At 36.9% G+C, this 19,950-nt stretch overlaps 3 protein-coding genes across 3 annotated transcripts; 2 read left to right on the top strand and 1 right to left on the bottom strand.

Annotated features, from left to right (window-relative positions):
* The first annotated feature begins 2,576 nt into the window (after positions 1-2,576).
* LOC117631581 (nucleotide-sugar uncharacterized transporter 2) lies at positions 2,577-5,381 on the top strand. The gene is made up of 7 exons (XM_034364816.1): positions 2,577-2,906; positions 3,505-3,656; positions 3,815-4,023; positions 4,113-4,206; positions 4,343-4,509; positions 4,630-4,800; positions 4,892-5,381. Exons 1-7 carry the CDS (start codon positions 2,828-2,830, stop codon positions 5,181-5,183), a joined length of 1,164 nt encoding a protein of 387 aa, XP_034220707.1. The 5' UTR covers positions 2,577-2,827; the 3' UTR covers positions 5,184-5,381.
* Positions 5,382-5,918: 537 nt separating this feature from the next.
* LOC117632231 (GBF-interacting protein 1-like) lies at positions 5,919-12,502 on the bottom strand. The gene is made up of 9 exons (XM_034365668.1): positions 12,245-12,502; positions 10,963-11,006; positions 10,453-10,558; positions 9,616-9,751; positions 8,955-9,478; positions 8,401-8,668; positions 7,860-8,157; positions 6,829-7,281; positions 5,919-6,676 (listed from the first exon to the last, which is right to left on the bottom strand). Exons 1-9 carry the CDS (start codon positions 12,411-12,413, stop codon positions 6,401-6,403), a joined length of 2,274 nt encoding a protein of 757 aa, XP_034221559.1. The 5' UTR covers positions 12,414-12,502; the 3' UTR covers positions 5,919-6,400.
* Positions 12,503-16,073: 3,571 nt separating this feature from the next.
* LOC117631585 (heterogeneous nuclear ribonucleoprotein 1) lies at positions 16,074-18,873 on the top strand. The gene is made up of 6 exons (XM_034364822.1): positions 16,074-16,317; positions 16,600-16,640; positions 16,977-17,140; positions 17,351-17,450; positions 17,605-17,774; positions 18,047-18,873. Exons 1-6 carry the CDS (start codon positions 16,262-16,264, stop codon positions 18,566-18,568), a joined length of 1,053 nt encoding a protein of 350 aa, XP_034220713.1. The 5' UTR covers positions 16,074-16,261; the 3' UTR covers positions 18,569-18,873.
* The last annotated feature ends 1,077 nt before the right edge of the window (positions 18,874-19,950 follow it).

The following is a 19,950-nucleotide window of genomic DNA, read 5'->3' as shown; positions in this document are numbered from 1 at the left end:
TGGAAGAATTTATTGTTGCCATTGTCTCTACTGCCGTGCTCATGGGGTTTCGGTGTTCTGCCTTACCTATTACCGTGCTCACAGGGTTTCTGTGTTCTGCCTTACCAATTGATGTGCTCACATAGTTTTTTGTGTTCTGCCTTACCTACTGTCATGCTCACAGAGTTTCTGTGTTCTGCCTTATCTACAGCCGTGCTCACAGGGTTTCTGTGTTTTGCTATGTGCCCTATTTTTTAGGGTTTGCTCTTGTGTTTCCGCTGTGAACTTTGTTTTAGTTTGTCACTTGTTTCACTCGTTGTTGACTAAAAGATCTTCTCTACAATTGGTGCTTCTCAAGTATGGTGTCCTGTGACTCGCTTGTCAAGTTGGGCCTGCGAAATATCTTTGCCCAACTTGAGGGGGAGTGTTGGCGAGTCCTTATTTCATTAGAATTTTGGTTACTTACCAATTATATTTTGTCCTATTGTAATAGAGATTATTTTATTTAGTGTTATGGGGGTTGATGATTTTTTCAACCCTCATGGAGGTAGCACCACCGACTCATTCTCTCATTCTCCACCAACCATCGTTGAGTTGAGTGCCCAGATGGCTCCGCTCTTACAGATGCAGACTTTGACCCCGAACCCGATCCAGACCCCGACTCCGACCCCGACCCCGACTTCGAAGACGACCCCGACCCCGACCCCGACCCCGACTCCGAAGACGACCCCGACCCCGACTCCGAAGACGACCCCGACCCCGACTCCGAAGATGACCCCGACCCCTACTCCGATGATGACCCCAACCCCGAATTTGTCTCTGATTCAGACCCTGATCCCGATTTCGACTCCGACTCCGACCCCGACTCAGGCTCAGATTCCGATCCCAATTCCTACTCAACCTGTATCCTATGCATCTTCCGCTGCACAGATTATGACTTCTCGACTAACAACCCCGACACATGGACCAGATTGCGCATTTTGTGAAATCCGAGGATCAATTGGCGGATATTTTGACAAAGACGATTTCCAGTAAAGCATTCCACAATTCACTAGATCAGTTGGGCATTGGCGACATTTATGCACCAACGTGAGGGGGAGTGTTGGCGTGACTTGTGGATATTGACTTATTTTCCTTACACACCAAGAATTCCTATTATAATTGTAATTGATTTACTTTAATTCCTGATTTCCTACTGCAAATAGATTTAGGAATTTATTATTTATTTGCCCATTCAGGTTTCGTTGTATTATAAATATGACCTCCTACAAGGAGAAGAATACACAGAAAATTCACAGAAACAAATATTCTCTCATAGTTTTCATATTTTAGCACCGACGAACCCGAATCAGACATGGGCTGCCCCGGTCACAATTTTAAAAATAAATTAGGGCACTGAATTTCACCACACACAATAGCTTTTTCATGTTACCGATTGCCCAAAATTGTCTGAGGCCCACAAGTAAGGTGCAGCGTCAAATTTGAAACTGGTGCTGCATTTGTTTTCTAACTACTTATGCTTTGGTGGTTGGGAAAGCAGAAGTAGGGACAGATCAACGTATAAGTTGCTCTGTTGGAACTTCAGTTTGTTTAGAATGGCAGCATCTCACTTTCCTTGTATTTGGATCTATGTTTGGCTCGAAATCGAATGGCAGTATCAATTTGGATAGTGTCACGCAATTGAGATATCTAATAAAGAACCACTGGTTGTGAAAAAACCCACAAGTAGCTGTAAAAATTGTAAATAATCATCAGATTGGTTTTAACATTTATCTAGTCAATATTATCACTCTAATCGACTACAATGGTTGACAATCATCGATTGATATGAATCTTACAAAAGATTATACACTAATCAATAATTCACAGTTATCTACATATGTGTTAAGGTTTGTAATTTGTATAAAAATAATAGGGCCAATCATGCATTGTCACGTGAAAAAATTAAAAAGTATGACAATATGTGATCGGTTTGGGTTACCGCAATAGTTGCATATCTCGAGAAAGTTAAAAAAAAATGATAATCTATCCAAAAGATTCATATTTGGCTTAAATTAAAAGATACCTTTTCCTTTTGCATGTAACTTATTGCAAACTATTTCTAACTTAACTTTTATATTATTTTAGAAAGACCCATTAATTAGTTAATTAACTAATGAGCCTCTGCTGCTTTTAATAGTTTACATGATTAGGAATTAATTATTTGTAGGTGAAGCTAGCTATACCAAATTAATATTTACATGAAAGATGTCTCTAGTTTGTTAAATATCCATAATATCTAACGTATACTTTAGGCCATGAGATTATGACCACTCCATCGCTCTCACTAATTAGCTATGAGCACTTGGCGGTGACTTAAGCACATGTACTTGAATCTTTGACTATTTCTTTGTTGATCATACAAATCTCTCTCATGTTTCCTTAACTTCCCAGGAAACCTACATCAATTAGAAGTTCCACACCCGTCAAGACTGTTATTCTCACCTGCCTGTCTCCCCACCTTGGAGCTCACAAACATTGCAAACTGAGCAAGATGTCCTAAAACATAGCAAACTCCTTTTTCTTCAATATTCAATATTATTATTATTATTTTTTGTTGTACATTCTTAATTCCATTGTCAAAAAGAAAGAAGAAGAAAAAGAAAAAAAAAAAAAAGTCATTTTGAGTGTTTGTAGGATTGAAGGACTCTAATGCAATGCAACTAAGTTTCTCCTCCTTCACAACATTCAAAGAAGCTTTTTCATCTTCTGTGGAGAAGTGGTTTTTAATGGGTTGCTTTTTGTTTTGCTGATGATTTTGATGGCTACGTGATCCCATTGATTGGTGCCTCTGTTAGACCATTGGCATATGGGGCTGTTGGATTCACTGGTGGGAAACGAAGTTAAGAAGTTTGTGAAACGAAAAGACAGTGATGCAGGAGAAGCAGGTTTGACAACACATGCATTCTGTGAGCTGCATCATCACCATTATCATTATATGATTATATTTCTTTTTTGATTGGCTCTGTTTTGTAATGTACTGTGGTTATGGCTTCTCTTTAATTTTGTGTTCTTTTAATGAATGAAAATATGAATACTGTTTTCTGGGTATCTGGGTTTTCCCTTTTGATATGTATTGCTTGTGGAGATGTCGAAGCTGAACTTGGTTCATTCTGTTTGTGCTGGAACTACAATGTTTTTTCTGATTTATTTTTGAACCAAGATAATTTGGATAGCTTCAAGTTTTTATTACATATAAATAAATCAATAAAAGAGGTTTTATTGCCTGAATGCTTTGATTTGTTTGATAGTATACAAGAAATTGTTTCTTTTCTCAGTCCATGTGAATACTGAAACAATCTGCAGGGCTCACCATAGCAAGATGCTATTTCTTGATGTTGTGTTTTCAATTCCGTTAAGCAAATTAGTTAAATAGATAAAAGCAAGGAAAATGTGTGTGTATTAAACCCTTTTGGAAATCACAAAATGAAAATTATCTTTCCTACTTCTTCAAGTTCTTGTAGTTCTGATATTCATAATTATCAGGTCGAGCACTGGAAGAACTCAGAGGTTCTATCTACAATGAAATTCGAACGTCAGAAGGCGCCAAGCGCCAACAGCAACGGATTTGTGGGCCAGTGGTGGCTATGACCTTCAATTTCATTGTCTCTGTGGGGATTATCCTGGCAAACAAACTAGTCAGAGCCTTGTCCTTCTCTTCTTACCTTCTTTTTTTTAGTTAGTATGCTTTAGCAATTTTACAGGGTCCATAAGATTTTTTGTTGGGAATATTTTCCATTTGATTTTAATCATTTTGTTTAACAATCTTATGCTTAAGTTGCATTTCTGCTTCCAGGTAATGGGGAGAGTTGGATTTAAGTTCCCAATCTTTCTCACATTGATCCATTATGTGACATCATGGTTGCTTCTTGCCATTTTCAAGACACTTTCAATTCTTCCAGTTGCTCCTCCGTCTAGAACTACTCCTTTCTCTTCTATCTTCTCCTTAGGTGCTGTCATGGCTTTTGCCTCGGGTCTTGCCAATACAAGCCTAAAGCATAACAGGTCCTTCCTTGCTAGCTTTCTTTCATCTTGTATGTTAACTTGTTACAAACGTACATTGTTCGGCTTCCTCACCTTTCTGCTTGTTGCAGTGTTGGCTTCTACCAGATGGCTAAAATTGCTGTCACTCCTACCATTGTTTCTGCTGAGTTCATTCTCTTCAGGAAAACCATTTCTTTTAACAAGGTGGGTCAAAATACTTTTGCCCCATTTCTTTTGCTAACCTTCGTACCTTTTTTTCGGGTTCAAAGAACCATATTTCTGTTCTCGTTTCGATTTCCTATTTCTATGCAGATAATCATCGGAAGTCATGGTTGTGCAGGTTTTGGCTCTAGCTGTTGTCTCAGCAGGTGTGGCAATAGCAACCGTAACAGACGTAGAGTTCAATGTGTTTGGTGCTTTAATTGCAATTGCATGGATAGTCCCAAGTGCCATAAACAAAATTTTATGGTCTAATCTGCAACAGCAAGCCAATTGGACGGCGCTCGCGTAAGAATTAGAGTTCTTTCTTTAAATACTTCCTCCTTAAAGATGTTTAGTGAAGCAAATCGGTCAAATAATATACCCTATAAGAAAGAAAGAATGACAGTTTCTGATGTGGAAGTGTAGGCTGATGTGGAAGACAACCCCGGTCACAATATTCTTCCTACTAGCTCTGATGCCATGGTTGGATCCACCAGGAGTTCTACTTTTCCAATGGGATTTCAACAACACAACAGCCATTCTTATATCAGCACTCCTTGGTTTTCTCCTCCAGTGGTCTGGAGCTCTGGCACTTGGGTGAGTCTCTTGTCATAAAGACAACTTTTGTACTTCATTTTACCTCACTGGAGCAGGCTTGAAGTGGCTAGTTCTTGTTCTGTTTATGCAGGGCAACCTCAGCGACTTCACATGTTGTTCTTGGACAGTTCAAGACTTGTGTGATACTACTAGGGGGCTATCTTATATTTAATTCGGATCCGGGGTTTGTGAGCATTTGCGGGGCTCTTGCAGCCCTCTGTGGAATGTCTGTTTACACATCACTAAACCTGCAAAAGTCGCAAGACAATGTCAGCATGCAGCTCCCAAAGCAAAGCTTACCGACGTTAAAACCAAAAGCCACCAACGAAGAAAGTGTAGAGTCAGATGTAGAGGAAACCACCAACCCCACAACTGCTGTGTGAACCAAGCAGGCTTACAAACCATTTTAGTGTGTTTGAGATGTAGAGAAGATACAACTACTGTTGTCTAAACTCTAAACCAAGCAGGCTTACAAACCATTTTTCCTCGTGCAGTTGTCAAATGAAACGAAATAGAAAAGGAAATTCTCTTACACCAATTACAACTTTTTTCTTTATGCAAGCGATATCGTGAGGCGGAAATCGAACACATGAAATGGTCTTTAACCACTTGAATTACAAGCTCCTTGCATACCAGTTACCACTATGATTAAACATTCTCTGTCATACTAAACAGGTGAGACATCAGAAAGCAAAAATTGGTGAGGTCCACCTTTATTCTATCATCCTGTTCACTCCTATAAGTGATTATATTATTAATCAATAAAATGTGAATATCATATGGAAGCCTCTCTTGAGCCTAAGAACATGTCTTCACAAAAATTTTAACCACCCCGTGACCCTTATTGCATTACTCATGATGGATTTGTTTAATCTTGAGTCTTTTTCCGTCTTTTCGGGGAAGAGACACCAATCGCTTAAGGCCAAGTTGGTTGGTGTAGAATTTTTAACTCATACGACTCATCCTCACACTGAGAAAAGTATGATGCCATCTAAATTTTTTCATTTTCTGGTAAATTTTAGTTTTAAAATGATAGCAATTACGAAACGAGCACTCTTCGAAAAAAAAAAATTTCTGTACTTTCTTGCAATTTTTGGTAGCGAAAAACAATTGTCGAATGAAACCAAACAGAGAAGCCAATTCTCATAGACCAATTACAACCGTATAATACGACATTCTTTGCTATCATTAATATACAGGTGAGACATCGGAAAGGAAAAATTGGAAAATCCCACCTCTACTCTATCATCCTCTTCTCTTACTTCTCCTATAACATCTTAAAAGGAATTACTAAGTTTCAAAGCTAAATACTCATTTTCAACCAAGAGATTTTTCTTTTTGAAAAAAAAAAATATTACTAAGAGGCTAGGCGCTACAGAATTGATGAGGAAAGCAAAAGACAATAAAAGATGAACCATGGAAAAACCCAAACCTATCTTCTTTCAACTTCAGATGGTCAAGATGATATTCCAAAAATGTCTGGGCAGCATTTCATATTTACACTCAAAACATGCCAGATATCAGATTCCCAGTTTAACTCGATCCTCAGAAGATGTGTTTCTGTGTCGTCACTCAGCAAAGTTCTGCCAAATCAAAAGTCCTAATTCCAAGTCATCTGTGTATGTTGAGGCTGCTGATAAGCAGCAGACTGTGGTCCTATAGTTTCAGCAGCTCCAGCCACAGCCTGAGACTGTTGCAGAAATGTTGGAGAAGCAATCGTTTGCCCAGGTGGATAAATTCCAGCCATGCCGCCATGCCCAGCCTGCATGGGCGAGAAGGTGAGACGTGGCCCCTGAGGAAGGTTGTACATAGAGCTTACTTGCAAGCTGGACATATCTTGTCCCGGAGCATGTATCCAAACAGTTGAACCTTCAGTCTGCAAAAAAAATCACCGGAAAGGAATTCTATTAGCTAGTGCAGACAAAGAACTTTATAAGAAAAACAAGGGAAGAACAACTAATATGATGAAGCTTTGTTAGCATGCAAGGGAATTAAAACTTCAATTAAAGATACAGAATGAAGACCAACCAGCTGTCCAGTTGTGTAGATATGATTTTCCTTCAATTGAGATGCTCCAAGATCTTCATTACCAACAGAGCTTCCAGATGTAACTGCTGAACCAGGAGCATAACCACCAGGGGTGTTGATAAATGAACCACCAGATTGAATACTATATTGAGTTGGATTTCCAGCATTCACCCCAGTCTTGAAATGTGGAAGAGGGAATTTAACCCCAGCAGCAGCTGCCGCAGGTGGTGGTGGTAGAAATACGTTCCCAGCTGAAGGTTGTGGAGGAAAGCCATTGTGACCTAAAAACTGGTGTATTGGTGGCATATAATATGGAGAGAGATAGTGGCCATATGGGTAGAAATTAGGGGGATAAGTCTGCCTGTAAAGCGGAACTGACTGCTGAGAGACAGGTATGGAGCTTGGCAGTGGTGGAGTTGAGTTTGGGCTAGGCGCAGCAGCAGAATTTCCACCCTGCAATACGAAATACACGGATCAGAAACATAAAATAGTAAAATGGATATTGATCTAATGCTTAAGGAACTCACAAAATACAACTACAAACAAATTTGCTCTAGAAAGTTGCAAAGCACATACAAATTTACTCTTGGTAACTGACGGAGTACAATTGAACTATGTTAGTCCTCTCCATATTTGGATATGAAATTATTGATGGATACCATAAATTTACTCAACATTGGTTAACTACATGTATTTCCTGTAGAGTAATATGCGCAATACAATAGCAATGTCAATACACATCGTTAACAATCAACAAAGTACATGGTGCCTTTATTTTCAGATATTAAAATAAATATATGGCAACTGAATGAATATATCAATACTAGAAAACTTTTCAAATTATTAAATAAGTCCATTCAGTAAAAGTTAAACCACTTATATTTACCATGGAAAAGGTCAACAACTAACACATGAAGATATAGTCCCCACAAAGTTTAAACAAATCAAGAACCAATCATTGATATGCCAAAGAAAACAAAATGACAACCTTAATAGATAAATAACTAATAAGACATAATTAAAGAGCTTACAACAAAGTTCGGAAGGCGGGGTGTTTCATGTCCCTGATTATCATGCCCTTCCACCTGTAAAAGCTGGCTCCCTAGCATGGGGGGAAAGAACCCAATATTATAGCTAGGGGCATGTAGAGCAGTTTGGTTCTGTGGACCTTCTGGTGGCAACTGGGACTCCTGCTTTGGAAGTTCACTTTTTGAGTCTGTACTTGAAGAGACATTACCCTCTGTAGGCAGTGACTTTTCAAGTACGTTAGGTATTGATGGTGGATTCTCAGAAAAATCTCCTTGGACACGTGAGGATAAAATATCATTGCTGCATAATAATAAAAATATAGAATATGACTAAAACTTCTCAAAAGAATAAAATCATAGTATACAAAGGTCCTGTAGTAGGCAATATAAATAACTTATGCTATGGAAGAGAGACTGTAACTATAAATCTGGATAAATATCTTACTCAAAGTTATGTTTTTTTATCATTAAGCATTAGAGAAAAGCACAATTCATATACTAAACTAACCACAGTAGATATAAACAGAAAACAGCATTCACTAACCTAGGAGAAGGTTCTTTAGTGGTTTCATCAGTATCCTGAGAAGATTCAACAGCACCAATAGAGAAGATATCACCACCAGTACCATTAACAGAGTCTACTCTCGGTCCAAAAGTAGCATCAATACTTCCAAAGGTCAATACATTTTTCAAAGCTTCAGGGACTTGGATATGATTTGGAAAAGTAACATGTTTTGCAACTGAGAGACTCGAGTCACGAGGCACTTGAGAAGTAGCTTCAACAGCGTTAGTTGCAACCTCCAGTGTGACCACTGTTTAAGAAACATAAGCAAATTGAAAACACCTACTAAAAAAAGCAATAAAATTGATAACATTTACTGAGCACACACAAGGATAACAATAACAGATACTAAATACCTGCTGATAAAAGTAATGGCAGATACAGCACAAGCATGGATACAAACTATGATTGACTAACATAATTGAAACGGAAAGCAGTAAAACTCCATTCATGAATTAAGTTTAACTTTCGACACATGCACATATCTGAGAGCATGAAATAAAAGTCAACTCTCAGTGTGTAACATGTTAAAATACCTTTCAGAGGAACAGCAGACTCTAACTGTGACTGTTTAACACTTTTAGAAGGCAACTTGGCCAAGGAATCATCATTATTTGAGGAAAAATGGGGTTGTGAAGGCTTAATATTCCAATTCTTTTCAGCCACCACCACAGAATTAGCAGATCTGGAGGCCCTTTTCACACTCTTGGACGACTCCAAGCCGATAGCATCAACAGAGCCTTTTTTGTTTTCTTGAACATGATTTGATACAGCAGGATCTGAAGCAGAGGAGTAAACAGAGGAAGCAGATGCTGGTGGAGCAGAAATTGGGAGCTGTTCAGGTATTGACACAGGCTTTTCATGATCCAGTGAGCCAAAGGTAGGTGTAGATGTCACAGCGGCAGGGCGAGATGCTGCAGCTCCCAACTTCTTTGCATCTATAGCTGAACCTCCTTCACGAACATTGTTATCAACACTCGTAGGGGATTTTGGGGCAGAACTGTGAACAGAACTCCCATTTGATAGGTTTGGGACCCCATTTGGTGTGCCAGTTGAAGCTCTGGAGATAAAAATATATATCATAAATTAAGAGGAAAAATAAAACCCAATGTTCTCAAGCATGCAGTAGAGTTAGGACACAAAACAGTTCTTCATAGATACAAAAGGCATAAATTAAAAAGTTAGCTAAAAATTTACATTGGCATTGAAGTTGCAGCAATGTTTTTCGTTTTCTGTATAACTGGCTTAACAGAAGAGGGCATAGAACCTCTATCTGCAACGTGATTGACCCCATTTTCCCTCCGAGCAGAAGCATTCCTCCCACCACCAGCATCTGAAAGTTAATTGGAAAACAAAAAAGGGAATTTATATCAATAGGAAGCAACTTTACATCAACATAAAGCAGAACCCCATAGATCAATAAAAATTAGTAATCCTCACAATTGCAGCACAAACTTGGTTTTGAAATCTGCTGACACTGTTCAAATCAAATAAATGCTTTCGAGCAAAGTATTTATTATAGGCACTAACCATTTAATGGATTACATGGAAAAAAAGAGGGGGGAGGAGCAACTAATCTCATCAGTGATTACATATTTTGATTAACAGTCAGATTTCATGCAATAACCATCAGCATTCTAGTGATCTATAGGTTCTTTCAAGGGGTTGAAAAACTTCACACAAAACCCACCTTTCTATTTGCAGGTCACATAGTGACACCATAGCAGTCACTGACAGAATAAAAATTATTTAAAAAAATTAGTCTGCAGAGGTTCTCTTATTCTCAGTTTCTCTCAGCACGCTTAATACCACTACAGCTATCATTAACCAGGAGGGGTTAGAGATATTTGAGTTATTCCTTTAAGCAAAGGAACAGGGTCAAACGAACATCTTAACTGGCCAATATGGAGGACATGTGGAGGATTATAATGCTTTGAGTTTAAACAATAACTAAAAGATAAACATACAAAAATATCTAGACCTAGCTGAATCTTAAGTGTGCAAATATATGTAATAAACAGATTGAAAGTTTACCAGAAGAGATGCTGGAAGAATAATTCCCTTGGCCACCACCCCTAGACACTCGCCTCTGTGTGCCTGGTGGCATTCTAGAATCTTCAGATGCTCTACCTTTCAAGTTCTGGAACAGTAACAACATTAAATTATAAAGTAGCCTAGCTAACTTCAGATGGGCACGCAAATGAAAATAAGATATAGACAAAATTAATCATTATTATACTAGAACAGCAAGCAGGACTCAAAATGTCATTTGATGAAACTCTTAAATCAAATGAAATGGAAAATTAATAATCATAACTGGCCTGTATATATCCATACCATCAAATTGAGAGGTATTCCATTTCCAACTATATAAAAGTAAAACAAGGATGATGGAGAAGAAATAATTTTGTTTCACAGCCTCACCGAGCTTGTAAAGCCAAGTTCACCGGTTTACTCCAAAGACATCTTTCAATTATTTAAAACCGTAATCAACATTAAGATGATAAAGCCTCCTTCAGATTATAGAAGAACACAAGATATTACCTCCTTTCTCCGATCTTTTCTCCTTTTGACTTCGTGAAATGTATCTGCCAACCCAAACAATATGATCATTATCTTCAGAAATTCAGACCACACAAATCTTACATGATATGGTATGTGTTTCTTACATGCTGCATGAGCCTACATGCTGCATGAGTAATATGCATGACAACTTCTACAAAACAATGATGAGGAAGGACACAAGCAAAGACATACAAGATAATTGCAGTAAGACAACTGAAGGAGCAATCTGATTCAGGCATGTAGGTCAAAAGTTTATATGCGGCCGAAGATAATTGTGAATCCCAGATATTTCAATCACTTAAAACCAAACACCAGAATAAATTAAATGGCAAAGTCGCAAGCATATAACAGAGGTCCTAGTTATGTAGTAATTTGTCACCATAAAATTGTTTCAGGAACCATAGATAGTAGTTGACAAATAAACCAATTTATTGTCAGAGAGTCCACTGATAAGAATGTCCTATCAAAACCAAGGTGCACTGTATGACAAATAATATCATATCCTATTCTAAAATGTAGACTTCACAACTACTTTGCAAGATTAAGATTAAAAAGAAACTAACTAATGAATTAAAGCCCATAAAAACCAAAATTTGGAAGCGCACACGAGCATATAAATGTAAGCAACAGAAAAGCACCAGCATCATTGAAATATTTTAATGATCAATGCAGAAAAATAGACCAAGTGATCTTTCACTTTCAACAATTTAGCTTCGGCAGAGTAGGCTTTCAAATCTTATTAAAGAACCGTGACAAATTAAATTGCAAAGCTTCGATATCGACTGCTGCGAAGAAAATAACATATTTATTACCATTCTCATTACCTTTTACCAATATTTGTTGAGGGGATACCAAATTTCAGTTTTTAGCTTTTGTGGGCCGGAATTTTAAATCTTTCAGTAAAGAAATCAGCATAAAACACAAACTTTAAACACAGTCCGACTCCCACCCAATTACAAAGACACTAAACCGAACGCAAATAAGAAACAGAACCAAAGAAGCTTCTTCTCAACCACGCTAACGCTTGTGCTCTTCTTAAATTGATTAAAAATGTTTCAATTTTCTTTCATATCTTCACTTTTCTCAAGAAGCAGACGCAGCCCATAAAAGAAAAATCAAAACCCATAAGAAACCACCGATCACATGGCCAAAATAAAACAAACCCCACAAAACTCCCAACCAAGAACACACAACACAAACACCCATCAATCGAAAGCCTAATGCAAACACATACTGACATGCAGAAAATATATCCGTTTACCTAAATACAAGAGCTTTTGAGCGGTTTCGTTGGGATCCATAGAGCACTCCTTGAGCACAGCGTAGATTTCATCATCGCTGTGTTGCTTCTTGGTGATCTCTCTGATGTCCTGGATCGTCTCCTTTACATTGTTCGGGATTGAAACCCTAGTCTCCCCACCGCCGCTCATGTTATGTTTGAGACACAGAAAGAGAGAAGAGAGTGTTTTTTGTGTCTTGTGTATTGAGAGACTTTGAGAGAGAGAGAGAGGCAGCTCAATAATAAAGGGGCCCTCTATTTATATTGGTGAGCATATATTGGTGTGTGAAGGACTTGGAAATTTTATGATGGGGCTGGGCTGTGGGCAAGCCTACATGGAACCTTGGGAGATACGGGATTTGGATTTGTGTTTGTTTCTGGGATTGAAGGGCAAAAAGGGCAAAAAGGTAAGAAAATAGAGAGAGAAAGACAGTGACAGCGGAGAGCGACTTGAGAGAGAGAGATAGAGAGAGATAGAGAGAGAGAGAGTATACTTTTTTCTTAAGGTTTTAGATGTAATTGGAAATTTTTAGGGAGGTCCAAAAAGGCTAGTGAGGAAAATAGACCACGTTCGATGAAGGGGTAGTTACACGAAAGGATACTTTCTGTTGTGACTTCTACATTTGATATCATACTAGCCTCTCCGCATGCTTTCGCGCGTGCGAGAGGCTCTTTTTTTTATTCTTTATTTTTTAATAAATTTATTTTAGAATTAAAAAAGATAATGGGTAGTTGTGTTCCATAAAAATAGGATTCATTAACTGATTTTTCTTTTAATTTTAATTTTTTTAAATATAAAAAAGTGTGAATTTACCATATTATCCTCATTTAATTAATAATTTCAATTCTTAATGTTTGCATTAACCAAGGACAATTTCTGGCATTTTGAATGTTTCACCATTCTCTGCCTTTTGCTTTATATTTGATTTGATATCATATAAATGACTATTAATTCATTAGTTGAATTCTTCTAACGGTTTATATTTACGCGTCACAATGTATGCAAGAATTCACGACCATTGATTAATATGAATCATGTAACAAATGACTAATATAGTTTACAGTTGCTATTACACCTATGAACAACTAAAATGCTTAGTGTGTCTACTCAAATACTGCATTTGGTTATGGTTAAATAGTTTTTTTTTCTTTCCTACAAATCTAGTTCTAACAATTACCTCTAACTCAAGTGGGATAGATTAAATTCTAGCATTCAATCTTATTATTTCTAAAAATTAAAATAAAAAATAAATCATCACTTTTATTTTCCAAGAACATCATGTTGTAGAATAAAGAATCAATTAGAGTCGAGAAACTTAAAGAAAAGAAAGCGGCACAAATAGGTAATTTTTGTATTTTATTGGAGATTAAAGTAACTTTAAAATAATTTTGTAATTCTAAAAAAGAAAGAATATTTTTGTAATTTTATTTTTTAAATAGGTAATTTGTTTCCTTTTATGGATTCATAGGCTTTAGGGTTTTTTTAAATAAAAAAAAGGTTTGCAATAAGGTTTTTCAAGAAGAAATATAATTGAAATATTTTTTATGGAAAATGTTAGGAAGACCATATTGTATATCATTTTTCTAATAGAAGTGGGACCTATTTGTATTGGTGAGCTCCACCTTTATTAAAGAAATGATACACAAGTTGGTCGATATCCCTAACATGGCCTTTTTTTATAAGATAGTCGAAACATTGATTAAACGAGAACTATGGTCAAACTAGACGCATTTCAACATTATTTTTCTCAAAATTCATAATATAATTATTAATAATTGTTCCCAAATACTTCAACATAACTTAAGTGGTATATTAAGCATTATTTCATTATCATCTCTCTTTCGTTGGGAATGTTGATCTAGTGCACCACATTATGACCCACATTTTTTCACTCTGCTTTAAGGAGCTGTTTGGTTCGCTCGAAAATATTTGTGCAAATGACAATTTATTTCATTTTTCATGTTACAGTTTCGTGATGTGTGGGAAAACGATTGGAAATGAAGACTCCACCCAGTTTAGATTTCGCTTTGTTTCCTATGAAAAGGCTAGCGTTAATTAAGTTATGACTGATTTGCCCCCACTAACAAATACAAATTACAATAATATTTATAGATATCAATGCAAACGTTACTTGCATATTTATAATAAGAATACAATTGGAAAACCAAACGAATTTTGTTTCCTATTATTGCACATACAAATATCGCAAATAATGTAAAATTATATTTCCTAAGAATGTTGTTAAACGAACCCTAAAATTAACTGAGTACATCCTATGATTTAAGTACACTCCAAGATTTAAATCAAAATGTAAAATTGACTAAGTACACTATATTTAACTACAAAAAATGCACCTAATACCCCTAATACACTCTATCACACAATACCAAACACATTCGAGAATTGATTGCCGAACACTATGAAACCATCTTAAGTTTTTTTCATTTCATAATTTCGACTATCAAGCAGGCACTTCTTTTTTCCATTCGGGGTTTCAATTTCGAGTTCAATTTGGGGTTCATTCGATTAGGGTTCATTTGGGGGTTTAGGTTCGATTCGGGCCTAGTCAACTGGCCCGCTTTGATACTATGTTATGATTTTAGAGGAACAGACTCATGTCCCACTACTAGCAACACGAATATTGTCCCCAACTCACATTCTTAATACTAATAAACATTATAAATGACATTTCTCATTCTTAACAAAATAAATTAAGATTGATTTCTCATAAATTCATTTCCGCAAACCAAACGCTTAACTAAGTTTTATCATGAGCGTGTGTGGCCATCATTTTCAATGGGATGCATGATTGAATATTGTTTTCTATCTGTCACAGCACTCCATATAAAAGTTGGTATGTTTCTTTTTGCTAAGTTCATATAGGATGGATCTTGACTAATTCACCCTAGATTAATAACCTACCAAATTGGTAGATAAACAAATAGATTGACTTAAGACACAAAGTACAACTCTTTGATTAGAGGGAGACATTAATCTTTGTTTGTTTTGGCTATAAAGAGATTACTTGCTTTAACATATTAAATCTAGAGATAATGAGTAATTGCCAAATTCAGTAAAGGAAAGGTTTTCCAAGCAAACTTAACACACAAGTAACGTACAACTCTTGAGCATATGTTTAGACAGTTTCATACAATATTTTTTTGGATCAAATCTCACAAGATCACCTGTTTTCATAAAATGCGACTTTGTTTATTCAATACGTGACAATTACAGCAATTAAGCCTTGACTACTCAATGTAACAAGACCACACCTCTTTCCTCTCAGTATTAAAGACAATTTGAATGCATAATGACATAAACTTTTGTCTAATTACTACAAAAAAACAAAGTACATGCAAAGATTCATTATCATTACAACAAAACAGACTTCCATGATAAGTTGAAATATTGAAGAATTTTTTTAAAAAAGTCTTTAATGTTCTAGGAGCAAAGCTAAAGAAGGAAAATGTTTCAATGGCCTATGATAATCATTCAAAACTGCTTCTAGAATCGTTAAAAGTACTTATGACGGTGTTTGACAAAAAGACATATTTAAAGATAATTTTGAATCATAGAGTAACTTTTTAAGAAGCATTTTTAGTATTGCTTTTATTGTGCAACTTCTAATAAAAAACGCGTAACCATGAGTGCTTCCTAGAAACCGAGTCCCAAACCCTAATTGTATACAATATAGTCTAGAGCGGTGTGCGACCATATGTTTGGTATTTTCACCATGAACAGAAAAGGCGATGGACAGAAACGGAAAGCCATATCCGCCCGTGTGGTAGTGGGTGTACGTAGTATATTTCCTTTTCATTAGGGGCATATTTGAAATTTCCGATGTATACAATATTTGTAGATATATATATATGATGTAATAATATTCTCCACTCAAAAGTTCAAAACCCTAATCTGTATTCTACTCGCTCGCTCGCATCTCCCAAGCTGATTACTTTCCGTTTCTCAAAATTTTCCGAGAAAATCCGATATTAAACGCAATGGGTTCGAAGTCGAATGCCGGTCATCCTCACACAGGCGATGGCGCCAGCCCTGGGTTTGTCTCCTCTCTCTCTCTCTCTCTCTCTCTCTCTCTCTCTCTCTCTTCTAACACACCAAAATTAGCTGTTTTCTTTTTGGTTCTCGAGAAAATTGGATGTATCTGAGAAAATAGAAGTTAAAATTTTGTATCTTTATCTTTTCTAGCTCGGTTTCCTTTTGTTTCCTTCATTTTATCGTTATTCAAGCATGGATGCATCCTTTGTAAGACCCTCTCTGCGTTTCCTCACTTTTTTTCCTTTCTTCTAATTGGTTGTGATATTTGATTTGAAATGTGCAGAAAGATCTTCATTGGAGGATTGGCAAAAGACACTACATATGGCGAGTGCTCTTTTTCTGAAGTAGAAAATTCTACATTTTTTTTTTCATTTCCATTGCATTCAGAAAAGTTATTTAGCCAGGTTGTTTTTTTGTTTTTTCGGGAAAAGAAAGAAATTTAAATTCTAGTCATATGGTGAAAATGTGTAGCGTGAAAACTAGTGAGTTATATGGACTACTTATGGCTACTTGTTGTCTTTCTATTAGACTTTAGATGGGATTGAAATTATTATTTGCGGTATCTTCTGAGATATGGGATTTTGGTTGGTGGGTATGGTTTTGTTACTGATGTTTTGCGTTCTATTTTGTTTTAATTGCTTGTGCAAATCAAATAAATAGCTACATTTGCCAAGCACTTCGGGAAATATGGAGAGATAGTGGACTCAGTGATAATGAAAGATCGCTTCACGGGTACGCCAAGGGGTTTCGGTTTTATTACGTATGCCGATCCATCAGTTGTTGACACAGTTATTGAGGAAACTCATGTTATCAATGGCAAGCAGGTAAAGCAGCTCTTTATGACTCTGTCTTTCTGTGGTTTATTATGAACGAACTTGCTTTATATAGATGATGCTATTACTCGTTTTGGGGCTTTATATTTTATATAAGATGTTTATCCAATTGATAGTGATGTCAAAAACTACATGCTTAGTCAAAGGCAACTTAGTATTTCTTTTAGCGGTATTACTATATACTGAATGAAATTTGAGCAGGTTGAGATCAAGAGAACAATTCCTAAAGGACAAGGGCAATCAAAGGATTTTAAGACAAAGAAGATATTTGTTGGTGGAATCCCATCATCAGTCATTGAGGGTATGCTCTAATATCTTATTCTCATTTTATGTGATTACAACTTGGAAGGATGTTAAACTATTAGTTTTACACTGAAATGTTTTCCAACTCTTAATGAAGCATGTTTACGGTATCATGTTATTTTCTTTTTACTTGGCTTGGTGAATTTGTGCAGAGGAGATGAAAAGTTTCTTCTCAAAGTATGGGAAAGTGGTAGAACACCAGATCATACGAGACCATGAGACCAATCGTTCTCGAGGCTTCGGATTTGTAATTTTTGACAGTGAGGAAGTTGTAGATGAGTTGTTATCTAAAGGAAACATGATTGATATGGCGGGTACCCAGGTGAGCTTGTTTAGTTGGTCTCTGGGTAACCAGCATGTACACAGATTCCTTTTTGACATGGAGCATCAATTGTTGCATTCTCCTGTTTTGTTAAATCTATGCATTAAAGGGTTGTTATCTTTCATTTTCATTAGTTATTCTAATAATTCACTTTAGTGATCTGGAACTAATTTTAGGTGGAGGTTGTTACAGGTATAGATCTTCTCGGGAAAGGGTGATCCCAGTAGCTCCATTTCGAAATAAACTAGGTTAACTAAGTTGCTTTGTTGTAGGTGGAGATCAAGAAAGCTGAACCAAAGAAAGCCTCAAATCCATCACCTGCTCCTGCATATGGTAGCAATTCTAGGGCTCGTTCTTTCAATGATGGCTTTGGTGCATATGGCAGTTCTTATGGTGGTTTTGATGGAGGGTTTGCCCCTGGCCCTTATAGGACACCAGGTGGTCTTGGTGGTAGATATGGTGGTGGTTATGGTTATGGTTATGGTAGCGATAGTGGAGAATTTGGCGGTGGTTATGGGGGTTTTGGCAGCAGTAGCTTAGGTGGCTATCGAGGTGAATCTTCCCTTGGTTATAGTAGTCGCTTTGGACCCTATGGTGGTGGCTTTGGTGGGGGTTATGGTGCAAGTGGTTTAGGTGGTTATGGCCGAGGTGGTGAAGGCTATGGAAGTTACGGGAGTTCAAACTATGGTGGTGGATATGACTCTGGTCCTGGTGCTACTTATGGCGGAGCAGGTGGACCGTATGGAAGGGGGGACTATAGTAGCAGTAGTCGGTACCATCCCTATGCAAGGTAGATATAGAAGGCGCTAGTGAGTACATTCCCTATGCAAGATAGTAATGAAGGATTTTCGATGCAGTTGCTTAAGCTTTGCCATAGAAGTCTGGCACAGGTTGCTTAGATTTGTTTCTGGCACTCATTTAGGCACTTCTTGGAACTACTAGAGATTTCCTATGATTGCAGTAAGGGAAGCTTTTAAGGTCGGAAGAGTTTATTAGACTACTTCTCTGTTGTATGGTTTAGAAAAACTTTGAAGATTGAAGCACTTGGTGTCTGCTATGGATGTCTTGTAGTTTCATTTCAATTTAGTATGTTGTAGACTATAGCATCTTATTATGGTGTTTATTACAATCTACTTAGTGATCTAGATAGATGTTCTAATGATTTAATTATCTGCTTAGCCTAGCCTGTGATGTTTACATTAGCAGTTGGTCGTGTTATAGTTTTTTTTGTTGGTGCATGTTGGAATGTCTTCTTTTGCTAGTTAGTCCGAAATGATGGAGTTCATAGTGAAATGTCTTTTAGTTTGAAATATTAGTTTAAAAGATAACAAGGAATTGATATAAATTGAGAGCTCTAGCAATGACCATTGTGGCATTGGCACTTTTACTTGTGTTTCTGTTAAGGTTCTTCTATTAGTTGTGAAGAATATAAATTACCCGGATGTTTGCTCTTAACCAAGTTTAATTTGGATGGGACTCTGGGAATACAGGTGGTCTTTATTGATAAATTAAACGCTCTACAAAATAGCATGGCACAAAGTGGAAACAATCTCTCTCCTTGAATTTTGTTGTCAGTCAGTCAGTATGTAACTGTTTTAATTCGTGTGCTGCTTTCTGTTGAAATCATGTTTTGCAGTTTCTTATCCCCGTATATTCTTTCATCAGTGAATCTATAAACGATATATAAATTATATAAGATGTACCCTTTAAGGCTATTTTTCCAGTTTGGCTGTTGACGGCGATCTTGTGAAGTGCAAATACGACTTTGACTTATTTTCCTAGGTTTTTTTTTTTTTGGTGGTTGTGTCTTTTGGGTGATTGAGGCCTTCTGTGTACAAGTTGAAACACTGGCTGTGATTGTATTTTAGAAATTGCTTATGTACCTCCTGTTTTTTTCTCAAAGTTTTCAACTTCGGAGAAGCGAAGGCTCCCTCCTCCCAAATGATTCTGGCACGCATTTTGGTGATTTTGTAGCAATGTCCCTTGTTATATCCTTTCCCCCCCTTCTTTTTGTTTTGGCCCAAATGCGGCAAAAATTGTTGTGATGAATGCTTGGCATGCTCAAGTTTGTACGTGAAAAGTGTCGCACAACTTGAGGACGAGATTCAGAAAAGACCAAAAAAAAGAGGATTAAATGTGGCTGAATTTTTGTGAATTGGGCCGTCTTTCTCGTCGT

This window comes from Prunus dulcis, chromosome 6 (genome assembly GCF_902201215.1).
Source record: "Prunus dulcis chromosome 6, ALMONDv2, whole genome shotgun sequence".
In the NCBI taxonomy this organism is placed as follows: Eukaryota; Viridiplantae; Streptophyta; class Magnoliopsida; order Rosales; family Rosaceae; genus Prunus; species Prunus dulcis.
This window is presented reverse-complemented; position numbering and strand designations above follow the sequence as displayed.

Excerpts from the sequence above, each read along its gene's own strand:
- LOC117632231 (XM_034365668.1), bottom strand. The coding sequence starts at position 12,413 with ATGAGCGGCGGTGGGGAGACTAGGGTTTCAATCCCGAACAATGTAAAG. Across the intron at positions 8,158-8,400 it reads ACTAAAGAACCTTCTCCTAG|CAATGATATTTTATCCTCAC; the intron begins GTTAGTGAATGC and ends ATTATTATGCAG. Across the intron at positions 7,282-7,859 it reads CCCGCCTTCCGAACTTTGTT|GGTGGAAATTCTGCTGCTGC; the intron begins GTAAGCTCTTTA and ends TTCGTATTGCAG.
- LOC117631585 (XM_034364822.1), top strand. The coding sequence starts at position 16,262 with ATGGGTTCGAAGTCGAATGCCGGTCATCCTCACACAGGCGATGGCGCC. Across the intron at positions 16,318-16,599 it reads GGCGATGGCGCCAGCCCTGG|AAAGATCTTCATTGGAGGAT; the intron begins GTTTGTCTCCTC and ends TGAAATGTGCAG. Across the intron at positions 17,141-17,350 it reads ATGTTATCAATGGCAAGCAG|GTTGAGATCAAGAGAACAAT; the intron begins GTAAAGCAGCTC and ends AAATTTGAGCAG.
- LOC117631581 (XM_034364816.1), top strand. The coding sequence starts at position 2,828 with ATGGGGCTGTTGGATTCACTGGTGGGAAACGAAGTTAAGAAGTTTGTG. Across the intron at positions 2,907-3,504 it reads CAGTGATGCAGGAGAAGCAG|GTCGAGCACTGGAAGAACTC; the intron begins GTTTGACAACAC and ends CATAATTATCAG. Across the intron at positions 3,657-3,814 it reads TTATCCTGGCAAACAAACTA|GTAATGGGGAGAGTTGGATT; the intron begins GTCAGAGCCTTG and ends TTCTGCTTCCAG.